The sequence below is a fragment of the Macrobrachium nipponense genome, chromosome 6, assembly GCF_015104395.2.
Source record: "Macrobrachium nipponense isolate FS-2020 chromosome 6, ASM1510439v2, whole genome shotgun sequence".
Lineage (NCBI taxonomy): Eukaryota > Metazoa > Arthropoda > Malacostraca > Decapoda > Palaemonidae > Macrobrachium > Macrobrachium nipponense.
Genome location: NC_061108.1, coordinates 20,685,911 through 20,711,103, shown reverse-complemented (window position 1 = coordinate 20,711,103; position 25,193 = coordinate 20,685,911). Strand labels below are relative to the sequence as shown.

The 25,193-nt window shown below is 40.6% G+C and overlaps 2 protein-coding genes across 2 annotated transcripts in view; one reads left to right on the top strand and one right to left on the bottom strand.

Moving 5' to 3' along the window:
* LOC135216390 (sodium/hydrogen exchanger 9B2-like) overlaps nucleotides 1–25,193 on the bottom strand; it is a gene marked incomplete in the record, with an annotated part of 345,785 nt that overhangs the window by 39,171 nt on the left and 281,421 nt on the right.
* The window catches only part of LOC135216391 (phytanoyl-CoA dioxygenase, peroxisomal-like), a gene marked incomplete at its 5' end in the record, with an annotated part of 48,202 nt that continues 29,291 nt past the window's right edge, over nucleotides 6,283–25,193 (top strand). The window contains 3 exon segments of the mRNA XM_064251669.1: nucleotides 6,283–6,389; nucleotides 15,768–15,934; nucleotides 20,844–21,012. Coding sequence (XP_064107739.1) covers nucleotides 6,327–6,389; nucleotides 15,768–15,934; nucleotides 20,844–21,012 — 399 coding nt within the window.

Here is a 25,193-nt window from a genome sequence, read left to right as displayed (position 1 = left end):
TTTTAATATTGTTGTTGAGTTGTGGGTTGCTTGAAAGGATGTTCGGGGATGACTCCTTTCAATCGTAGTACTAACCCCAATGAGGATCAGGTGATCGGGATTAGTGTCGTGCTCTATGATCATGCCAATAGGCAAGGTGTTTTGTCATGTAAGTGGATAGGACCCCATTGACAAAGATCCTAAGGTTCTGAAGCGTAAGTGGGTAAGAACCCCGGTAACAGACCATCAAGAACTCTTAGCATGAGGTCACTACCTCGCTGAGGCTCTTGAAGCGATACGGGCTCCTAGGCAGTAGCCATGAAGTCTTTCGCTACACAGGTAGGAATCAAGGTTTTTAATTTTATTACCTACAACATATGTTTGTTTCCTGTCTATTTCAGTAGATTAGCTGTCTCTTACCCTCCGCCAAAGGTGCCAATCAGCTAAGTATATATCTGACAGGTAAGTTGAATGCATAAAAATGTTATTGTCATGATACAATAAAGTTTTATGCATACTTACCTGGCAGATATATACTGGTGTATGGCCCACCCCGACCTCCCTCAGGAGACAGGTGGAAGAGAAAATCTGTCTTAGAAAACGGGAATGATTCCTATTCCCGCCACCAGTGGCGGGGCGGTAGATCACCTGACCTACCTGTAGAGTGTGCCGCGAAATTCGAATTTCTATCGGGGACGACGGAGTCTATAGCTAAGTATATATCTGCCAGGTAAGTATGCATAAAACTTTATTGTATCATGACAATAACATTTTCTTTATTTTACAGACTACCAGTGGTGATTGTGATTACAGCAGTACTATATGGTTGGATAGCTCTTCATGTTGGTTATCCTAAACTTGGAATTGTACCTGTAACTCGTAGCATACTGTGATATTGGTCCTCAAATGTGTGTACTGATCCCATGCTGGAAATCATATTTATTTACCACTGCTATCCTGGAGTTACATCACTGGATAAAGCCTTCGCTGCTTCCCTGTGATTAATAACTATTCCTGATGGTAAATATACCTCATCCTGTAGAAGAAGTCTCGCAGAATTGGGAGAAATCGAAGAGGAAGAGAGTTCGTCAAGTGTCGTCATTCTCCTCTTCGGAATCATCATATTTTCATCAGTCTCCACCCCTTCAACTTCTAAGGCTCCCTGCCGTAGAAGGAGAAGGTAGTCTCCCCCCCTAAGAAGTCTCATCATGGGACTTCTAAGGGTCTGCCTCCTCAAACTGAGGAGGTGGTTGGGTCTTCCGCTGGCTCTCCCATTCCTTTTGGGAATGGGAACCGTCACGCTGTCCCAGGGCCTAGTGTGGCGGGAGCCGTAGAAGAGCAAACTTTGGTTCGCACTTCTGCTGCTAGTCCTAGAGGTTCTGCACCTAAGACTAGTTCTGTGTCGGGCGCTCGTTCGTGAGTCCCCGAGTGCACGTAAATCTTTGGATTCACGTGCATCCAGAGTCGTTGACGCTGAGTCCGCTCGCCGTCATGACTCGGCCATGGGGTGGAAGAAAGGAGCGAGTCGCTCAGGTCGACTCATGCCTTGCTGGTGATTGCTCTCACAGTGATTGCTCGGTTCCCAGGGTTGATGTGACGTTCCCATGAGACCGTGCATGCAGAGACCGGGGGAGGCTCCCCATCCGGTCCTCTTTGAGAGGTTTTGGCCTTGACGAGGACTTGGATGAGTTGGAGGACAGTATCAACTCTCTCCAGTCAGGTGCATGCTCACCCCCACCCAGATGACGGTCACGTTTGTGTGACCGACTGGTCTGGATGGCGGCAGACGTTTCACCTGCCATACGAGAGTTTCGTAACCCTCCTTGGGAAAGTGTTTTCTCCAGACGATGACGCTTTCCTAGACTCGCGGAGTGGCCATCATAGCCGTTGATGTGACGGTCCTGCTGGACCATGCACGCAGAGACCGGTGTGGGCTCCCCCATTCGGTCCTCTTGAGAGGTTTTGGCCTTGACGAAGACTGGGAAGCGTTGGAGGACAGTATCAGATCTCTCCTGTCAGGTGCACACTCAGCCCCACCCAGACAACGGTCAAGTTTGCGTGACCGACCAGTCTCGGTGGCGGCAGACGTTGTGCCTGCCGTACGAGAGTCTCGTAATCCTCCTCAGGAATGCATTTTCTTCAGACGATAACACTTTCTTAGACTCGCGGAGCAGCCATCACTGCAGGTTGATGGCTTCCCGTTTCTTAATTTCTGATGAGCACCTTGACTTATTCTCTTGATGCTTGAATTCCAAGTCAAAGGCCCTTTTGGGCTTGTCCCATGTTATAAAAATAGGTTTAATCTTTTGAATAACAAAAACCACAACCAAATTCCTCCTTTTGCCTTTTCCATTTACCTTTTAGCTGCCTTCCTCATCTCCTTGTAGTACGTATACATTTCTATTTTCTTCCTTGGCTGCTGTTTGCCAGAGCTTCAATTTTTACGCCAGTAACAGTTAGCTTTTCCTTACTGTTTATCAGCTTTCATAATTGATACCTATTTGAGGTAGAATCAGCTCACTATGGAAAACATTTGTATCTAAATGTACCTCCAAAAATAGATTTTGTAACCATGTACATTTTGATTATTAACACATTTTTCATGATACAGTTTTTAGTTCCTATTACTTGATAAAAGTGTGTCATAGTACAAATAGTTCTATACGTAATGCTTTGTTTTCACTTTATTGGCTATTGATTGTCTTTTTTTCTCTGTTTAGAAGATAACTAGAACACCCATTTTTTTCCCCGTTCGATCACATTCTTGGTGGTTAACATTATTTCCCAATTGTTTATTTTTGAAAATAGGTGCAGATTAAATAGAATTACATTGTAAAATGAATTTCGATATTTGGTACTGTTTTGTGCCGTAGCAGTTCGACAGTGTTTTTTAGATAAAATTGTTTGAAAAAATAAGTAGTTGACCTCTGATGTAATATAGTAATATACTATTATGAAAACAAAAAAATAAAGTTGTAAATCTGTAAGAATCATTATTTGTATGTATATGTTAAGAGAAGCCTTCACATATGTAAAATTTGTACAATACCCTTGCAGAATTCTGATTCATATTTTCATATTGATTGATTGATTATGTAATTTAGGTCTTGAGGACCTAGCACTAGAACCCATCAGGTTTATTTAGCAGGTGTAATGTATATTTTCAAAAGTATTTCATGCCCTCCACAGTTTGTGGTATTGTTGTAAAACAGTAAACACATTGTTATGATAAGAATATCTTTTGAGTTTTTGTGTTAAGATCAGTGTGTGGAAAGACCTAACAATATCAGATAATTTGTGTACATAAATTAGTCGTGTAATCTTAGAGTTATCACTAAATAACCTTTGGACATAATTGGACCTTGCTGAACTGATAATTATGTAAGTGTAGTGTGGCTTCATGGTAGTGTCACATAGGTGTATTTTCATGCATACACAGGAAATATTAATGGCAAAAGTGAAGTCTGCACCTTTCTTCTACTTTCAGGCCTCTTTGTGTTGGAAGAATTGAGATTGTTCAGTACTGTCCCCTAACTGAGAGCAGTCCATATTAAATTAACACAGTGGAAGTAGTAGTCTTAGATAAGAGAATTATATAGCATACGTATTCCAGGAATGAAATTTTTCTTTGAATGTTGAAAAAGCAACTGCTGTCAATTTTAAACCTAGACAAACCCTTATATCATGTTATAGCCAAGTCTATGAAACTGTATCATTTGCTATTTTAAGGGTGATTTTATTGTAATACGTATACACTTGGATGAAGTGGATGGTATTAAGTATTGGCTAAATGCAGATACCTTCTGATCATTTTGGTACTTCTCTTGATGGTAAAGCATTGTAATATAGAAAGAGATATCGTCTGTGGCGCCTTATGTATTCCTTATCTGAATATGGAGTGGTGAATTACTATTGTACCAGATGTTGGTGGAGCCTGCCTAATTTTAAACATGGTTAATTATGGTCAATATGTGTACGACTCATTATGTACATAGAAATTCAAGTGCAGTATACTAGTTTATCATAAATAAAGCTGATAAAGATAAGGAGTTATCTGTGGTGATAAAGATTACTGTGAAGTAAAGCACTACATACTGGTAGTGATTACATTTGCATGTCAGTTATTTGTAGTTCCTTGACATTGTGGTAGGTATGAATTTTGGTTGTAGTTTTAAAATCAAACCTTTCTCTCTTTTCTGTGTCTCCCTCTCTTGATAGTGATAGTGCAATGTTTACAGATGAAGAAGTATTTTTGTTGATCAAGTCAAAAGAAATACAAATTTTCTTTGTATACAGTCAGTGCTTAGTCATTAGGGCTAAGAAGTATGTATGGGTATTATACATAAAGGTTTTTATATTGGTGTGTTGCTAATGACTTGTTAAGATTCCATCTGATAAACACTGGTAGCATGTTGTTTTGTTGTTTAAAATTAGGCTAGCCTCATGCCAGCATGGGAAAGCAGCCTGTAATGACAGTAGAACAGATAGTTGTTGGGTAACCAATTATCAATTTTTTATGACAGATGACAAAATCACAAGTAAATGTTTGAATAAAATTTAAAAAGGCAAGCCACATTAACAGAGTGTGTGTGCAATTATTATTTTTGTTATTGGTGTAATAAGTGTAGTAGTACATTGTCATTTAACCCAAAAAGACTAGTGCACTCTCTCTCTGCTCTCCTCTGTCGTATGGACTTCTTGCTTGAACACTGATTAGTCTATCCTACGTTTTGATGATCTCAGGTTTTCTACAGGTCTTCATCCTGCTACTTCCAAATCTGCAGCTTTATGATCTCGGTGCATTTTCCAGCTACTGGGTATGAATCTTTTTGCCACTTCTCATGCATAACATAAAGTTTCCATCAAACTTTGATGATGACTCTTTTTAACATTTTATATTCATACCATATCTAAAACTCCATTTTCTTCACTCATACCCATAGAATCATGGATAGGGGGCCAGGTAAAGTCCTATACTTTATGCCATTTCAAGCATTTAGTCTACAAGATAGAGGAGATTGAAGAGATGTGAAGTTAATTTGTTTTGGTTAAATAACAGTAAACTTTGAGCCACAACAACATGTAATAATAATTTTGAGCAAGGTCATATAAAGATTGTTGTAATTATTTTTATTTCTTCTGATGTTTTGATTTGTGCTCTTGTGATTATCTACTGAGAGTTACCAAAGTTAATGAAGGTACACAGGTATTCATAGCAGATGGGTGGGTTACATTTAGTGAGTGGACTGGCGTGCTGAATTTTGATCGAATGTGTGGTTGATTGCTGTTACAAGCTGGTTCTTGGATGAATTGCGAGTCTAATTAAGTCTTGGTCGGGGGTGGGTTAGCTATTTATATCCCCCTTCCTGGGTCTGACTGGTATGAATCCTGTTGAGATGGAGAAATATCTGCTTTTTATTTTTATTTTTCACTCTTTTTCTCTTGAATAATAATAATAATAATAATAATAATAGTTATAATGTTCTAAAGGGTCCACAATAATAAAAAGCATTGTGAGTCCGTGTATAATTTTTAAAACTACAAAAAGCTTTCGAACCCTTCCCTGGGTTCATCTTCAGTCCAAATGAACAATTAGTTACAACATGTACTGAGGTGAATTTAAAATAACCAAGAGTCATTGAAGATCATTGACACGGTCGTTAGCTTGTTTTTGGACCAGATAAACGAGCTAACAACTGGTGTCAACGTTCTTCAACGACTTTTATTTTTAAATTCACCTCAGTACATGTTGTAACTAATTGTTCATTTGGACTGAAGATGAACCCAGGGAAGGGTTCGAAAGCTTTTTGTAAAGTTTTAAAAATTATACACGGACTCACAACACTTTTTATTATTGTGGACCCTTTATACATTATATATACTCTTACGATAGAGAGTTTTTCCCAAATAATTATAATAATAATAATGAGACTAGTAAGTAGTTTTCTCAATGTCGAGATGGGATTATGATTGAAGGTCCACAGACCATGACTTATTTCTCCAATGGGCTAGACAGCAGGTAAAAATGATCCATTGCCCAGCTAGGTGACTGCATCTCTTCTGTTTGTTTCTCACAGCCAATCTGCTAGACCTTCTCACCAGTAGTTGTGCTTGTGCATACATTCTGTCATCTGCTTACATTACTTTTCGTTCATATGGGTTGCATGATATCTGTAACAGGAGAGGAGAGGCAACGGCAGCAATGGACGAAGGAAAAACGGAGCCTTTCCTAACATTGAAATTTTTTTTCACAAAGTTCTTTACAATATAAAGATTAACATTCTGATCATTTTTTTTTTCCAGAAAACTTGTGACCTGGGACTTGAATCACTTAACTAGAATTAACCATGGCGCAGGCGCGCATGAAGGTCATCTTTGGCCATATAAATCAAAGGGACCATCATGCTTTTGTATCCTTTTAAGCCAAGTGTTCACAGGAATTTGGTATCAAATGCCATCATCAGTAGCACTTTACTTGGGTCTCATCATCTTTTTTATAAGGACTTTGAATAAACCTCACTTGTATGCATTAAAAAAAAACACTAGTAGTATAGGATTTTTTTTTCTGAGATACAATTTGTATCATTTGTGGTCCTACATTTGTACAACCCTGATATTTTACTTGCATCTTATCAACTACTGATAGCATGTGAAAAGATCATTTAGATCTGACTTTGATAGATGGTAAACTACTGCCTGTTGGTCAAGTCCCTTGCTTATCAGCTAGAAGTGTTATTCCTTTGTTTGATTTCTGTTACTGTATCAAACATTCATATTAGGTATGTTCTTGTTACTTGGTCAGAAATGTCAAGTTCGTATAAGTTTGCTCATTTTGCGTTTGCATTTCTGTTAGGTTTGAGACTTGTGCGAGAGCATGAATCTTAGTTTTGTTCATGCCACTTACCTGACAGATATATATATAGCTGTATTTTCTGAAGTCCGACAGAATTTCAAAAAACTCGCGGCACACGCAGTGGGCGGCCAGGTGGGGGTAGTACCCATTCCGCCGCTGGGAGGCGGATATCAGGAACCATTCCCATTTTCTATTCATATTTTTTCTGTCGCCGGTCGGTAAACAACTGTTTACAGACCTCTGCTCAGGATTTTTTGGATTTGACTCGCTTTTAAGTATAATGATGGTTTTTTGGTATTGAATTGGATTGTTGAATTGGCATGCGCGATAGTGGACCGTTTTTTTATTTTGGATTGGCTTTTCTATAAACGATATGTCTGGATCAAGTGCTGTGAGTTTCAGAGTGTGTGTGAGGTCTGATTGTAAGGTGAGGCTACCGAAAGCATCGGTAGACCCCCACACAGTGTGTATGAGTTGTAGGGGGCATAATTGTTTGGTGGATAATCGGTGCAATGAATGTGAGAGATTTGACCGATGATGATTTGAGAGTATATGAGTCCTATCGCCTTAAAATTGGAGCGCGATAGGATCAGGAGGTCTTTCCTCCAGGAGTGGTTCTACCAAAGGTAAGGCAACATCTCTCCTGCCTATTAACACCTGTAGAGTTTGCAACCCCTAAACCTGTGTTGCCTTCGGGCTCTGATCTGTGTCGGGAGAAGCTAATGCTCTCTCTCTTATTTTGGAGTCTCTACGCACTCTGGAGACCAAAGTGAAAGCCTTGGAAACTGGCTCGGTGCAAGTGTGTGATCGTGCCCCTAGTGTTGTGGAGGGGGCGTCAGATCGGCCCCATAATGCCTCTAGGCCTAGACTCTATCAGACTCCCAAGACTCAGGGAGAGGGTATGTCGAAGCCGCAAGAGGGTTACGGGGGCTCCCCACCGATCTGGCGTCCCTTCGGCAGGCCTTGTGGCTAAGTCCCAGGCTGCCAAGGAGCGCGCACGAGCGCAGTCGTCCTGAAAAAGAGTGCTTTTCTCCGTCCGCATCGTCCTCCCCGCGCAAGGGGTGGAGCGCTCGGAGAGACTCTCGTCCTCCCTGAAAAGGACGTTTCGTGTTGAGGTACGCTTCACGTCCTGTATCGCCCCGCTTTCGTCGGAGGATGCGTATGACGCTTTTCCGCCTCAGAAAAGGGGTAAGATCTCCTCCGATGAGGACGCTGGGTTGCGTGCACAGGCGCGTCTCCCTGAGAAGCAGGTAGCTGTACCTGTGAGAAGGAAGGAGGCGTCCCCTCGCCCCACGTCGTTCTCGCAGGATCAGTCCTGCTTCCTCTGTTTCGTTCTTCTCCAACGAAGAACATTCTTTTGTCCCTTCAGGACCAGCTATCGACGCTTATGGCTCAGAGGACTCGCCCAGCAGCAGTCGAGCCTAAGCGGAGGAAGGACCTTAGACTGCCCGTCAAGAGGACGAAGCAGTCTCCTTCTCCCTCTCCTACTTCGTCTCGTTCGCCGATCGCTTCTCCTTCGGCGATTCGCCGATCTCGTTCGTCCTCTAGAAGGACGTTGCGTCAAGACGCTTTTGAGGAGGACGCTCAGCACGACGTTCGACAGGACGCTTGTCAGGACGCTTGTCAGGACGCTTGTCAGGACGCTTGTCAGGACGCTAGGCAGGACGCTAGGCAGGACGCTTGGCAGGACGTTCGGCAGGACGTTCGGCAGGACGTTCGGCAGGACGCTTGTCAGGACGCTCGGCAGGACGCTAGGCAGGACGCTCGCCAGGACGCTCGCCAGGACGCTCGCCAGGACGCTCGCCAGGACGCTCGGCAGGACGCTCGCCAGGACGCTCGGCAGGACGCTTGGCAGGACGCTCGCCAGGACGTTCAGGGCGCTTTTCAAGACGCTTTTCGGGGACTCCTTTTGACCAAGAAGTCGTACCCCAAGACGCTAGTTTGCGCGCACAGGCACGTATTCCAGCTGAAATGTCTTCCCTTTCGTTTAAGAAACGTAAGGACGCTTCTCTGGCAAGTGAGGCTGCTCGGGTGTCGCTAAGGACGCTCGTCCTCGTCAGGACGCTTTTACCTGCTTCAAGTGGTAAGGCGTCATAAAGAAGACAGCCGAAATAAGGCTTCATCTAGTAAGGATAGGGGTCCTTTGATTAAGTCAAGACCCGACATTAGTACGCCCTCTCCGGACAGGCGGTCTCCGCTTCCGTGTAGAGAAGAAGGAGAGCTGAGTAGTTCGGCTGACTCGGTTGAAGAGGAACCTTCTGCGGCCCCTTCAATATCGGACTATAAATTTTCTTCGTGCGGCTGTTGCGTTCTTCTTTCGAAGACAAGTTTCAGCCTGCAGCTCCCCAAGTCTCCTCCTTCGCAGTTTTCATCATCTAAGACTGGTAAAACCCCGGAGTTTGTTGAGATGAAAAACTTCGCTCTCCACTTTAAACGTGCGGTTTAAGAAACTCCAAGATTGGATGGTACGAAGGAGAGATCAAGGCAAGACGACTTTCGCTTTGCCTCCAGCTAGACTCAGCGGAAAAGGGGGCATTTGGTATAGAACCAAAGAAGAAGTAGGAGTTCGTATCCCTTCTTCAGCTCAAGGAGATTTCTCCAGCTTGGTGGATTCGCAGAGGAGGTCTCTTTTATCCTCTGCTAAAGTGACCTGGACCTCTACGGAGACGGACCATCATTTGAAGGGTCTGCTCCGGACTCTTGAAGTGTTCAACTTCCTGACTGGTGCTTGGGAGTTCTGGATCTGCAAGCGAGAAGCCCAGAATCTCTCAGTCTGGGGGAGCTGTCCAGCGTGTTAGCATGTATGGGACAAAGCCGTCAGGGATGGTTCGGAGGAGATCGTCTCTCATTTTGGAACGGCCTTATTGAAGAAGAGAGCTTTGCTGTGCAATTTCACAGCTCGTTCAGTAACTCCAGCTCAGAAAGCAAAGCGGATTTGCTGTTTTCTCCTCTTTCGAACCATCTCTTCCCCCAGACTTTAGTAAAGGACCTGACTAACAGTTTGCAAGAGGGGAGAAAGCAACGCAGGACCTTTTAGCCAGTCTACAAGACGTTCGGACAGTACCTTCAACCTCTTCAGCTGTGGTTTCGACCGCCTAAGAAGGTTAAGCCCTTTCTGGGGGTGGGGCTCCCCCCCTCGAGAGCAGCTCCTCGAGGGAGAGGGTTTTTCACGAGGAAGAGCTTCCTTTAAGTCAAAAGCCTTCCAAGTGAGAAGCATGTCCTTCAGACACCAGTCGGAGCCAGACTGAAGTTTTTTTGCGGGAGCGTGGAGAGAGGGACACGGACTCTTGGTCCCTCAAGATCGTGGAGCAGGGGTACAAGATCCCTTTTTAGATCTTCCTCCTCTTTCTACGACTCCCAGAGACCTTTCTCCATTCCTATCAGGGAGAGAAGAAAGCAAGTATTATTCGATCATCCTTCAACAACAAATGATCGAGAAAAGAGCGGTGGAACAAGTCGCGGACCTGGGGTCTCCAGGTTTTTACAACAGGATTTTCCTAGTACCGAAGCAGTCGTCAGGTTGGCGTCCAGTTCTAGATGTAAGCAGGCTCAATCTTTTCGTGGAAAAGACCAAATTCACGATGGAGACGTCACTCTTCTGTTCTGGAGCCTGAGACCGGGGCGAACTGGATGTGTCCTTAGACTTGCAGGACGCGTACTTTCACATCCCGATCCACCCTCTTTCAAGAAAAAGTATCTAAGGTTTTGTCTTAGAAAAAAAAGAAAAAAAGTGGCAGTTCAGAGCTATGTGTTTCGGCCTGACCACGGCTCAATGGTGTTCACTGTAGTCATGAAGAACGTGGCGAGGTGGCTACACTCTTCGGGGATAGAGTTTCCCTGTACCTCGACGACTGGCTGATCAGAGCGTCGTCGAGAGAGAAGTGTCTGAAGGACTTGCAGTTCACTTTAGCCCTAGCAAAAGTCCCTGGGACTTCTGGTCAACCTCGAAAAGTCGCATCTGACCCCAACACAGTCCATCGTGTATCTGGGGATTCAGATGGATTCAGTGGCTTTTCGAGCGTTTCCGTCCCAGGAACGTCAGCGGCTAGGCTTAGAAAAGATCTCAGCCTTCCTAGGGAAAGAGACTTGCTCGGCGAGGAATGGATGAGTTTGCTGGGAACCATTTCCTCGCTAGAAAGGTTTGTTTCCTTGGGAAGACTGCACCTCAGGCCTCTCCAATTTTTCCTTGCGGACGAGTGAAAGGCCAAGGGGGACGATCTCAATTCCATATTGAGAATATCGCTTCCGATAAAGAACCATCTAAGATGGTGGTTGGAAGGCCCTCAGAAGCTTCAGGAGGGCGTGTCCCTAAGTCTTCTGAGCCCCGACCCTAGTGTTGTTCTCCGACGCTTCCATCACGGGCTGGGGAGCAACACTAGGAGGGAAGGAAGTGTCAGGCTCCTGGAGAGGGGAACAGGTAGCCTGGCATATAAATGTCAAAGAACTGGCAGCAATATTTCTGTCCCTGCAGTTCTTCGAAAGGAGTTTGAAGAAAAACAAGATTGTTCAGGTAAACTCAGACAATACCACAGCACTCGCATTTATTAATTGAGAAATCAGGGAGGAACACACTCCAGAAACTTTGTTTTTCCCTGGCGAGAGAGATTCTGCTGTGGGAAAGAAAGAGAAGAAATGTGACAATCCTGATGAGGTTCATTGCAGGAGTGCAAAACGTCAGGGCAGATCTTCTCAGTCGTCGGGAACAAATCCTACCGACGGAATGGACCCTTGAACAAGGACGTGTGTCGAGACCTTTGGACGTTGTGGGGACGCCCTCTGGTCGACTTATTCGCGACGTTCAAGGACCAAGAGACTTCCTCTTTATTGCTCCCCGGTCCTGGATCCAGAAGCGATCGCGGTAGACGCGTTGCTTTGGAATTGGACGGGTCTAGACCTGTACGCCTTCCCACCATTCAAGATTTTGGGGGAAGTCATGAGGAAGTTTGCGGCCTCAGAAGGGACGAGGTTGACCCTGATCGCTCCGATGTGGCCAGCGAGAGAATGGTTCACAGAGGGTCATGTCTTTCCTTGTAGACTTTCCCAAGGACATTGCCATGAGGAAAGATCTACTCAAACAGCCTCACTTCGAAAGGTTCAACCAAAATCTCCGCTCTGAGTCTGACTGCGTTCAGACTATCGAAAAGTTGGCCGGAGACCGAGAGGTTTTTCGAAAAGCAGCTGCGAGAGCAATCGCAACAAATGCAAGACGTGCTTCCACAAGAGCTGTTTACCAATCGAAGTGGGCTTCCTTCAGGGGGGTGGGACAATGGTGTAAAAAGGAGGGAGTTTCCTCTTCCTTCGCCACTACCTCTGTTGAACCAGAATAGCTGAGTTTCTTTTTGCTCTTTCTTTTCAGAAATGTGCAGAAACTAGCGGTCCCTACCATCAAGGGATATAAAAGCATGTTTGTCAGCGGTTTTTAGGCACAGAGGCCTTGACCTTTCTGACAACAAGGACATTCATGACCTTTTAAAATCTTTCGAGACTTCGAAGATTCCTCAAATGAGACCTCCGTCATGGAACCTTGACGTGGTTCTAAGTTCCTTATGTCAAGTCCTTTCGAACCGCTTCAGGCAGCGTCTCTTCGAAACTTGACAAGGAAGGCCCTTTTCCTAACTTCTCTTGCGACGGCTAAGAGAGTTAGTGAGATTCAAGCGTTTAGTAAATTTAATGGGATTCAAAGGAGACAATGCTGTCTGTTCGTTGAACCCAACTTTCTTGGCGAAGAATGAAAAATCCTTCGAATCCTTGGCCGAAAAACTTTCCCGAGATCAAGGTATGTCAAGTCTGGTGGCCAAGACCAGAGAGAGTCCTGTGCCCGGTCAGGGCTCTCAAGTTCTATGTACATAGAACAAAGAGGTAAGAGGTCCCTCAGGTAATCTCTGTGCTCTGTGAAGAGACCAGAGTTACCTTTATCGAAGAATGCTGTTGCTTTCTTTCTAAGGGACGTCATTAAGGAGGCTCAACGTTTTCATCTTTCCAGAAGACTGATTTGAGCCTCTTACGAGTGAAAGCTCACGAAGTTCGAGCTGTCGCTACCTCTCTTGCCTTCCAAAAGAACATTTCAATCAGGACATTCTTGATTGCACCTTTTGGAGAGCAACTCAGGTCTTCGCCTCCACATTAACCTAAGGGATGTGAGAACGATTTATGACGATTGTAATTCACTGGGGCCATACGTTTCTGCGGACACAGTCTTGGGGTCCGGAAGTAGCTCTTTCCCTATCCCTTAGTTAGGATTAGGTTAGTTTTGTTGTTGTGTTTTTAGGTTGTGGTGAGTCTTATGTGAAGATCTCCATCCTTTAGTTAGTTTTAAGGGGTTTTTTGAATAGTTGGTCAGGTGGTGGTCAGTTGCTTCGTTGCCCTCATATGTATGGCCTCGATGGTCTTGTCACGTTGAGGTCTCGTACCCGTTGACAGATCATCCAGAGCGCACCAGCACTACAGGTCTCCACCTGGCTGGCAACTCTGATTTAAGCAAAGCAGCCTTAAGTGACAGTAATACACATAGTCTACTTTGCAAACAGGTGAGGAACCAAGATGTATATCATCTACTTAATTTAAGTTTCCTAAAAAATCCTATTCTGTCTCTTCCCACCATCCGAAGGTGGGATTCAGCTATATATATATCTGTCAGGTAAGTGGCATGAACAAAATGTTATTGTTATTATACAATTAAGTTTGTTCATACTTTACCTGGCAGTATATAAATTAAATTGGCCCGCCCTCCTCCCCTCAGGAGACAGTGGCATTAATAAATATGAATAGAAAAATGGGAATGGTTCCTGATATCCGCCTCCCAGCGGCGGGAATGGGTACTACCACCTGGCCGCCCACTGCGTGTGCCGCGAGTTTTGAAATTCTGTCGGACTTCAGAAAATACAGCTATATATATATCTGCCAGGTAAGTATGAACAAACTAAATTGTATAATAACAATAACATATTTTGCTGTAAGTGTAGTAATAATTTAGTGTTGTGCGGAGAATGGTGTATTGAAAATAAGTATGATTGATTATATGCTTAAAGACCAAGGCCTTGCTATTTCAGATTACATTGACACTTGCTATTCTTGTTTTGCCAGTTTTTCAATATTTTATTTTTACACTGGTTCTTCCCCTTTTTGTTATCCAGTGTGCAAAGTTTATTTATAATAATTCAGCTGTATAGATTATGCATATATATCCAGGCATTTCCTACAGTGTTCAGAGTTTCTGTATAATGCTTGATTTCCCAAAATTATCTGGTAATTGCACTACTTAAAATCATTATATTTGTTCTAAATTTGTATATTTTGAATATAATAATTTCCCAAAATTATCTGGTAATTGCACTGCTTAAAATCATTATATTTGTTCTAAATTTGTATATTTTGAATATAATATAATGTTTTTTTACTAGATGTTAAATAGTATTCACAGTCCATGTCATTGTAACTTATGGCTGGTCCTGAGTGTGAGGTTCCACAAATTGTAAGTAGCATCAGTGATATCTATATATTTATTGACAGCTCAACAAAAAGATACTGTAATTAGTCATACAATATGTAGAATACATTTAATAATTAGACATACAGTATGCAGAATATACTACATCTGATCTAGAATTATCTCATGTTTTGATAAAAAGCTTGTTGGATGTGGATATGAACTTCAGGTTGTTACACTAAGTATTTTCTGGCATCACTTGTTAATTTTTGTGTCGGGAATAAATACTATTATAATTAAACAAAGCCATTGAGTCTCAGTGCAAGACTAATAGAGCTCTGAATTTTATTCCAAAGTGAGAATTGAAAGTAAAAGAAGGTAAAAAGTTGTGGACATTAGGCTATAGGAGAAATGACTAAAGGTAAGGGATAAGAAGTACAAGGCCGTTCAGGTGTAGCTGAAGGGATACATTTATAGTATGCTGTGGGCAGTAACCCGTAAGTGGTGGTTGGCTCACCCTTTGTAATGGCAAGAATACAGAAGGCTGTAAGATAGTCAGGTAGTGTTTGAATGATGTAACAGATTTTTAGGTGTAATTAGGATAAGGATATTTGCAGATGAAGCCTTATTAACAATAATAAGTTCAGTCTTCTAGTTAACTGTGACTTTAAAGTTTAGGTAGTATTAAATGACCCAAACTTTTGCAGCTTTTTCAAGAAAAAATTATTAAGTGATAAAAATTTTGCTGAGTTTTTATTACATTTCAGAGTTGTTACAATTAGATATTATTGTCAGGATTATCACTGTCTGGATTGAAAAATGCTTGAAAGTCAGGTTCTTGGTTTAATGTATAGTTATGCCCAAGATGTATGACATTGAACAAAACTTTGAATCTCAGTTCAGTAGGCAATAGCATTTATTTTCATTATTTTATTAATTGCCCACTCTCGGTTGCAAAAATATATACATACAAACCATATTTCTCCAATATAATGTATACAAGGAGAATGACTGAATCTAATGTTAATCCTTCCTTGTAAATACAACTGTGTTTTCAGGACCTAACTCTTAGAAATCGAGCACACGTATAAGGAAATGTGATTTTGATCAAGGTATTATTTTTTGCAATATTTAATGCCACACTATTCGAAAGATTCTGTCAGTTGTATTTTAAAAATAACACTTCTAGTGGAATTAACATTGTAGGGATTACTCATTTTTAAATTAAGTGTCGGCCATGATCTGCTGAATTTATTCTCTCCATATTCAGATACAGAATATGAACTATTTTGAAAGTAAGAATAAGCTTGACCTAGAATTAAATGATTGAATTATTGATATTTCCAGCTGTATTTTATTCTCATTTCTTATGTGGTGCATTAAAAAACCTTGTCTAAAATTAACCTTGCAAATTTTAAAAGCTTTATATGTATTAATTTTGTATTCAACTTTTCTCTACTTGACTTGTTAATGATTCCTATTACAATGTTTTCCTTAACAATATCCTAGTCATTAAGCCCTGTTGCAGCAGGACTGAGTGTGCAGCCACAGGTTACTGAATTTCAGTATACTCTTGATAATCCTCGTTTGACCTACGCCCAGCGTGCCTTTTATGAAGAAAATGGATTCCTGGTTATCCCCAATTTGGTACCACATGTTCTTATTGATAAATGGAGGTAAGCATTTTCAAGTAACTCTTTTTACCCTAACATTAACTCGGTAGTTTTTAGGAGGGCTGAGGCACTTGATAGAAAAATTTGTCAACCTCCTGATATTTAAAGGTATTTTTCATGATTATCAGGTAGGCAGTCCCTGGGTTACGACAGGTTCGGCTTACGACGTTCCGAGGTCAAGGCACTTCTCAATTATATTCATCAGAAATTATTTCCAGGGTTACGACGCATGTTCCAGGGTTACAATGCCTACAACGCTCATCTGGCAGAAAAAATATGACACCAAAAATGCAAAATAATCAATATTTGAAGGTTTTTTATGTAAAATGCAATATGAGCGCAGTTTATATAGTTTTCAATGCACCCAAAGCATTAAAAATAAGGTTTTCTTAGGATTTTTAACAATGTTCCGGCTTACAACGATTTTCGGCTTACAACGCGTCTCAAGGACAGAACCCCCGTCGTAACCCGGGGACTGCCTGTATACAGTTTTGGATGATTTATTTAGGTTACAAAAGGCAGCTTTTTGTCAATCAGTAGAGTGAAAATCTTAAAAGAAACAGGAGGCACTTAATTTGGCATTTTTTATATTCAAGAAGAAGGTATGTAAAAAAAATGCTGCCTGATATGCTTATCTAACAGTAATTGAGAAAAATGCACAAACCATTATACCATATTTTTTTATTTCTAAGAGTTGTGAACTAATACTATCAACTGGGCCATTTATGGCTACTAAAACATCAGCAGCAGCAATGTCCAAGACAGAAGTTGCCATGGCCAGACTGAATAAACTTTGTAGCATTGTCTGTGCTTAGTAGAATTACATGTGCTGAGCTAGTTTTACATTGGATGGCTGAGGGTTTCTTATTTGGATTTTGAAGTCCATTCAAACAAAAAATCTTGCACTTTATCTTGTTAGTCCAGTTTTTATTCATCCAAGTATGCAAAAAGCTTAAATCTGGCAATGATTCAAAATATGTCCTCCTCTTCGTGGATGAAGCTGAAGTGCTGATGAAGAGTTGTCCCTATTAGAAAGATAAGCGAGAAGTGAGAGGTCTTGGCTGAGGCTCAAAAATATCCTCTCAAAAGAGTTGGTTGACAGTGTCTCTTTGTTTGATGGCTGGGTAAGTCTCCCAGTACCATTCTTTCTCAATCATGAGTGGTCATGGTCATTGTTGGAGAAACATCTTGAGCAGTAATGTTGATACTGCTGATGAGGTAGATCTGTGTGAAGAAAGCTGATCCTTTAAGATTCCTTAAGATGGATCCACCTGTACAGTGACAAGCATTGATGTTAAGAGAAGGCAATCACAGCCTACAGTGGTGAGTTAGCAGAAAGTCATTAAGCCACAACTAGAGAACATCACAAGAAATGGTTATGGCTTGTATTTAGTCCATCATTAGTACAGTAGTTGTTACTTAGGATATGCCAGGACAATAATCAGATGTTCAAGCTTGAGAACTTAAGCTCTTTCAGTTGAGCCAAATATAAGTGATTACCAATATTCAGTGGTTTACAGCTACAGAGCAGGTAACAGAGGCCGAGTAGAAGTAAGTCAATAAGAGGATGAGACATCATCCAAAGTCTGGCACCCAATTCACCATAACCAACGATGAGTACGCTGCTGACTGTAGACTGAAGACTCTGAAGCTCAGGGAGCAGCACTACTTGACCGTCTTACACTGCACATTTTTGCAGAATGACTGTGTGAACAAACCTCTTGCTTGAAAAAAATGGTGAACATAAGACTTCAACAGCATATGAGAAGAAAGGGAAGGTCATGGTTGATACTTCAATGACAGGAATGAATTACCCAGCTTATTCAGAGGGTCTTGACAGGTAAGCTGGGGCAATGAAAAAAGACCACACATGAAATCTCAAAACTAGCAAAGCACAGCAGTTAATGTGTGGAAAGTCAAGAATTCGCTAAATTAATAAACACTGACAGTAGTGGTAATAAAACTAATAAGTTCCAGTGAATTAATGAAATAAACTAAAATTAGGTACAACTGCAGGCAAAAACAGATGTCATTAATACACTAATCAAATACCTAAGTAGCATGTGAAAAAATACAATTGATACCAGTATAGCTTATGTGCAGATAATTAAACCAGTATCAATTTTAGGATACTAAAGGCCAAAACAAAATTCTAAAATAAAACCTATAATTTAAATTACATAACATCCTCGGAAAAAAAACAATGTAAAGAAGAAAAACATTACCCTTCAATATAGTACATTAAACACTATAGCAAATGATTGTGTTTAGTGAGAATAACTCGCTGAATACTAACTACTGTACAAAAATCTACTCGGTAGCATCACTTCAGCTTAAAAACCTTTACAATAGCTATGACAAATGAAAGAGAGAAAATAAAGACTTAAATCATAAACCAGAATTACAGCAAACCCTGAAAAGTGCTAAATTCTCAAGGTGATCAAACAGTTTCTTGCAAATTGCTATACCTAAGAAAGCCTAGGATCCAAGAAACGACAATGACGCTGATTGTGCTAAAAACAAAAAGCAAGAAAGTACTGACATACTTGAGGATCCAGATGGGACATGTAATGGCAAGACTATTTTCTGTGTGACAGACAACAGACTTGTGAAATTGGGAATAATTGGGGCATGAACCAATAGCATATATAAGATTGTGATTTTGATAGAACCAAATTTTGGCAGCATTAACTAAAAAGCAACAACCAAATTCTGGCAGTATTAACTAAAAAGCAGGCTTCTGATTAATTACTCTACCATACTGGAGTGAACATTTCCCATTTCTTTCTTTCTACTGAATAAATAACTAATTTTGGCTTTTAATTTTTTCATTGCTTTAGGTGATCAAGCAAACTGCTTACTGGAAACATACAGGATAAATGCTTTATTCAATATGAGTATGAAGTCTTCTCCATTGCATTATAATTCTGTAAACCCATTGCTACAGCATTTGTCTCCAAATGAATTCCTGAAAGATTGTTATTGTTTTCATCACAATTTTTGTAGCACCATGCTCATACAGCAGATGCTGACTATCAAGACAGTTTGCGATGACATTCAGAAGATTGCACTGTGCATATGGGTACCTCTTACAATATGTATTGCATAGCAAACAAAATGGTTCTAAGGATTTTCTTCAGTATTACTTCAGGCCCCAGTTGCATTGCTGTCTGTCTTTTACTTTTTTTTATCTGTTCCCTCTTAACTTCTCACAAATCCTTCAACCAACCTCTATGGAAGTCTAGTAATATGACTGTTTATATTATTAGTTCACAACTCTTAAAAAAATATGGGATAGTGGTGTGTGCATTTTTCTAAATTACTGTCAGATAAGCATATTGGATGTGGCTTTTTCTTTACATACTTTCTTCTTGAATATAAAAAATGCCAAAATTAACTCTGCGCATGTGGGAGAGAAGTGATGTGCTATCAAGGCGAGTACAACACATTTACAGATATTCCTTGACCCTCCTTACAACCACATAATGAACTACTTACTTAGTATGTATCAATCATGGAACTATAAACAAGGAATGGACTTGCACATATATATGACGCTGATTGTCACTGTGCGGTGCTAAGAGGAAAAGGTGGAGATGACGCTATTAAAGCATAGTCTTGCAGTTGCTTTTTTCACTCTATTGTCCTTAATTTCCCACTGATTTTGATAAATATAGGCCTATTGGAAAGCTCTTGAGAATCCCTTTTAAATGCATATAATCAAGCATGTAAAAAAATATAGTGCTGCAGTGTTTTAAGTAAAGATATCCAGATATGCATTTTACCTGGGTTTGCTTTTTTACTCTACTGCTCCAAATTTTTTAATATAAATTTTAATAAATTTATCATTGATTAAAAGCTCTTGAAAGCATTTTCCAGTGAACCCACCTTGCTATCCAGTCTGTGTCACCTAGTAGTATTAACCCCATCACCATGACACAATGGACTTAAATTGTAATTATGATGACTTATTCTTAATGCTTACTTACATCAGTCATTATTACAGAAAGAAACACACTTGTTGATATAAATAATTTATTTTTACAGATCACTTATTAATGTCAGTCTTATTGTTAATACTAATAATAGATCTATTTCAAATGTATTATCATGTAAACAGAAATTACTAGATTGAATAATTTGTACTATTAAATTTACTTTAACATAATGCAACAAATGTCATAGATGACAAGATATTGTCATGGAAAATTAAACAGATTACACTCCAATATGGCGCGGTGGGCATAGTGATACAGGCTGGCTTACCACTGAGTTACAGAATTTGTAGAAATTTTATGCTAAATATACAGAAGCTGAACTCGTAACACTAAATATTACTGCCCCTTGAAGAGAACAAGTTTATTGCATTTCTGGCAAATGCTTCTACCCTGCAATGCCTGACTGGAGCCTGGCTACATGATAATAGCGTAAATCAAAGTAAATGCTCATAATCATGCGATAGTGACTAAAAAGCATGTAAAAACTGAATTTACTTGTAAAAAGAGTTGCCATGTTGTTTAGAGAATCTGTTTTTGTAGTTTGTACAGTTAATGGCAAAGCACTGACTGCCTTTTTTTAGTGTCATTACGTTTCTCCTTCACTGGCACCATAACACGGCTCTCTCCACCCTTTGTAAAGGTGGCATGCGGCACATGGCGATTTCGCGCATGTCCATTCCATGTTTATAGTTTCATGATATCAACTTTGCTCCCCACCTTCCTAACAACTGTTTATAAGTGATGCATTTTCCATGCTAGAATCATTGTAATGTAATCATAATAAATATACATTTACTCTGTTAAGGGTACGGATAAATGTTATTTTTATCTTTAAAATATATGGTAGTATGCTGACCTTCGATTATTTAACTCTTGAGAATTTGGTGAGATATAGAAAATACTTTATCTTACAGAGACAGGTTCCTTGACCTTGTAGAAGGTCGTGTTGATACTGCAGGCATGACGAAGATGAAGGATATAGCATTGAAGGACAAAAAAAACGTAGCAGCTGAACGTGTTGTCAACAAACTTCAGGACTTTGTTTGGGATGAGGTTCTCTCTGAGCACTGCTTGTTACCTCAGGTATATATCATTTACCCAATAGTATATTCATTGCAGGTTTTGTAACTAACGTTGAATTAGTTATTTGAATCCCAAGGTTATGTGCATGAACTACGCAGCCTAGTAATCTTTTATTTCCCTTTTATTATCAACATCATCTGTGACAAAATAAAGAGCAGACAGGTGAGGCATTCCAAGCTTTCAAGCAGCTTTCACTCTTACTGTAAAGCCCAGATGAAAAACAGTAACGGGTTGTTACTGGTAGTATACTCTTGAGTAATTAATAGGTGTGTGAATTTTCTTGTGCATAGAGCAAACTTGTGGCTTATTAATGCAAAACGACCACTTAGAGAAAAAGAGAGAAAAAGAAATGGACTCCTCTTCAGCTACAGCATCCAACCAATCAGAAATTACATTCAGGCAAATAGTGCCTATTGCCGTGATCACTGGTTAGTGCTATAATTGTTTCTCATTGTTATAAGGTGCATAGAGTATATAAGCCAGTAAGTCATTTATTGAATAAACTTCCAAAGAATAGCATGTCTAAATATGAAAAAAGAAAATGGCAATGATGAGGATATAAAGTCAAATTATAAATACAGTTTATAAGATTTTAAAACTGTAGGTGAGTAGAAGCCAAGATAATTTAAAAAAATTGGTTCAGTACACAAAGGATCAAAAACTCCAAGACCCTTTAGACCATAGTACAGAAATACTGTGAAGTTCAGTGTTTTAGAACAATAAATTACATAGTATGCCTCTGGCCAGTTAAGTGTTTTAGAACAATAAATTACATAGTACGCCACTATGTTCAAGGCCGTAAAACTGACACATTTGACCTGAATGTCACATAACAGCATACAGGGTGTTTCGAAATTAGAGCCTCCCCCCATTTTACAGCATAAACTAAAATTGATATGGACAAAAACAAAAGTAATTCAGAACCGGTATGTATTTATTTAAGTTTCTCTCTTGAGTATTTAATATTTTGTGCGGCCTCCATTTGCCTGTACCACAGCCTGCATTCTTGAGGGGCGTGATTTCAGCAAATAGCAAAAAAGCTGAGACTAACTCCATTTCCCTGAGCACTTCGGTCACCTCTCTTCGCAGGTCATCGAGGGTTGGTATACCATCATAGTTCCCTGTGTGCGCTTCAACACGATCCTTTAAGATCCTATCCATGTTTTCACACACATTAAGGTCAGGGGAGCTACCTGGAAATTCACTTGACGAGAAGAAATCGATACCACTGTTTCGAAGCAGCTCTGTGTCTGAAGAGCCTTGAAATATGGTGCCTTATCATGCAAAAATGTGACGACTTCAACAGATAACACATTTTCAGGATCTTTGAGGAAAGGAAATACTCCACCAGTAAGCACAGTTTCTCTGAAGTATTCGCCATTCCATGACTGTCCTTTTTCTTTGATGATCCACATTAACCATTTGGCTGTGAAACAGAAAAATTCCCAAACATTCAGGAAATTTCACAACTTGGCGATAGTGCATGTCATCGCTGATATCATCCAGCTTTGGAGCCCAAATGATGCCATTTTTATGATTTGGCCTCCTGACTGTGTATATGAAGAATTCATCTGATGCGGCAACATGGAGAAAGTTAGCTTCATCCCAATCGCTAAGAAATGAACCACAAAACCGTGCACGGTCTTCTCTGTTGCTGAGTGATTTTGGGCTTGCTGATAACTTGGAATGGCTTGATACCAGATTTTTTCAACTAGCAATATACAGCACTATAAGTTCTCCTCTTTCCCCTTTTTGTTTCTAGTTCAAGCGCCAACTTATATAGGGACTTTCTTGGTCTAACCACTGCATTAGCTATGATGTCTTATGACTCCTGAGAAAGAACTTCAGGCCTTCAAAGATTCTCACTCTTTTTGCGATGACAGTTATGGATTTTTGGTCCAGTTTCTTTAAACAAAGGATTCATCTCTTAATATACATATTTAGCTATCCAGGAACGTGAAATGAAGGATGTGCCAGCATCCCTGTCCTCTCTGAAGGTTATAGCCTGGATTCGGTCAATCCATCTGATTTCCTCCAAGTCATTAGCCATGGCTGTATCTAACTCTATCACTCAATATGAAAATACAAGAAATGTATAATGAAAAATAGCTTAATAGAAACTTAGGATAATGTACTTGGAGATAGGCTATAGCAAAGAACTTCATCATAACTTTCCATTTCTTCTGTGGAGGGGGGGCGGGTCTAATTTAGAAGCACCCAGTAGATCCAGTCGACCCCGCTATTCGCGGACACACAATTTACGGACTCTCTTATTTGTGGGTTTTTCCATGGAACGTATGTATTCATTATTCACAGAAAATTCACCTATTGACGTCATTTTTCACTTAGAGATATTCACAAATTATATATCGTATTTTCATATAATTTTTGTAACTAAAAGCACTTTTTTGTGATAAAACTATTAAAATATGCAGGTATAATTATTTTTTTAGTTTTTTTTTAACTATCGAAATAGCCAGTACCAATCATTTTTATAAGGGTTTTAAGTATTTGCAGATTGTAGCTATCCACTGGTGTGTGTGTGTGTTTGTGTGGTACCCATCCCCCACGAATACGGGGAGGTCCACTGTAGTACTTACATTTTTCTTACAAGATATTATCCCTGTAGGGAGATAGTACTGTCAGTGCACCTCATGTGGTGCACTGTAGCAATATGGCTGCGGGGATGGTGCTGTTAGTGCACCTCATGCGGTACTGTAGGCATTAAGGGTTTTTGCAGCATGCCTTTGGCCTCTAGTTGCGACCCCTTTGTTCCTTTCACTGTACCTCCTTTCATATTCTTGTTATTCCATCTTACTTTCCCCCACTCCTAACAATAGATTTATTGTACAACTGCAACGTTTCCCTTTCAGCGCGAAATAACCTCGTAGGTCCCAGTGCTTGGCCTGTGGCCTAAGTTCTATATTAAATTCAATTCAATGCAAAATATTATGTTGGTGGTATTTTTGGCAATTTTCTCCACGACAAATATCAGAAATCAAGTTTTTTTAAAACTAAAAGGCACTGATCTGATAGCACAAGGTGATGAAGTACACCCATAGGACTGTCATAACCATGGCTGGAACAGTCAAATTGTCTGTCAATTGCAGGATAAGATCTTTCTGGATGGCAACTAAGTACTTGGCCAAAGGAAGCTTGAAGTTCTTGGTAGCAGACTCCTGATCATCACTCCTTAGGTTGGCAGCTGAGGCTTCACAGAGGGATTAAGAGGCACTGTGAATCTTAAACATATCAAAGATCCAGTTGTGGAACTTCGTGAAAGTGGTATTGTTATAGAAAAGAGATCCTACACAGGGTTATCAGTCTTCAACCAATACAGCACTACACTCAGCAGAGCTAAATCTAGCCCTCTTAAGAGTGAAGAGTGCTGGGCATGCTGGGCGGTGTATCCAGAGTCCAAAAGGTTCAGGCTAAGGGGTCTGGGAAGAAGCCACACTTGATGGATGAGTTGAAGTAGGGCACAGCTGGTGAAGAGCAATATAGAGCTCTACAATGGGAAACATTTCTGGGGAAAAATGCAGAAGCAATAGGATGCCAGGACTGCTTTCAATGAAGAGCTGCCAGGAGAGAGCTAGTATGGGAGTTATCTGATGAAGAGGAACATTAAACAAGAAAGTAGTCCTTTCTAGAACCACAATCAAAGGGAGAGTAGCATGGCAACTTTCAGTATGTCAAAGAGGACCACCAAGAGCTACCTCTACTGCAGTGACAACTCAAACTCATGACTGCAACCCCTCAGGTAGATTGTGTACATGACTTTTGATGATTGAAACAACAGAAGGCTTGATAGAAGGTTCAGCACTGGTCCTCTATTCACAGGTTCAAAAGATTACCCTTCACAGCAGCTGTTCAAAATACTATAGGGAGGGGGATGGAACTTTACTGCAATTCAGTTTATGGAGGCATCTCGGGTGTCAGGTCAACAGGAGAGGAATGTCATCCATACAAGGCCCACAACCAACAGTGGTGGACAAAAGCCCAGAATCAGTTACCTTTGGCACAGCTGCAGTCCAAGCCATGGTCAGCAAGGATAAGGAGACTTATGATGGTAGTACAGCAACTACAGCCTGACCTCTTAAATTAACCGAGATGATTTTGAATCAGCTGCCATTAATTCTTTAGTCAGGATGGTGTCACATGTTCTTTGTATATTTTTCTTT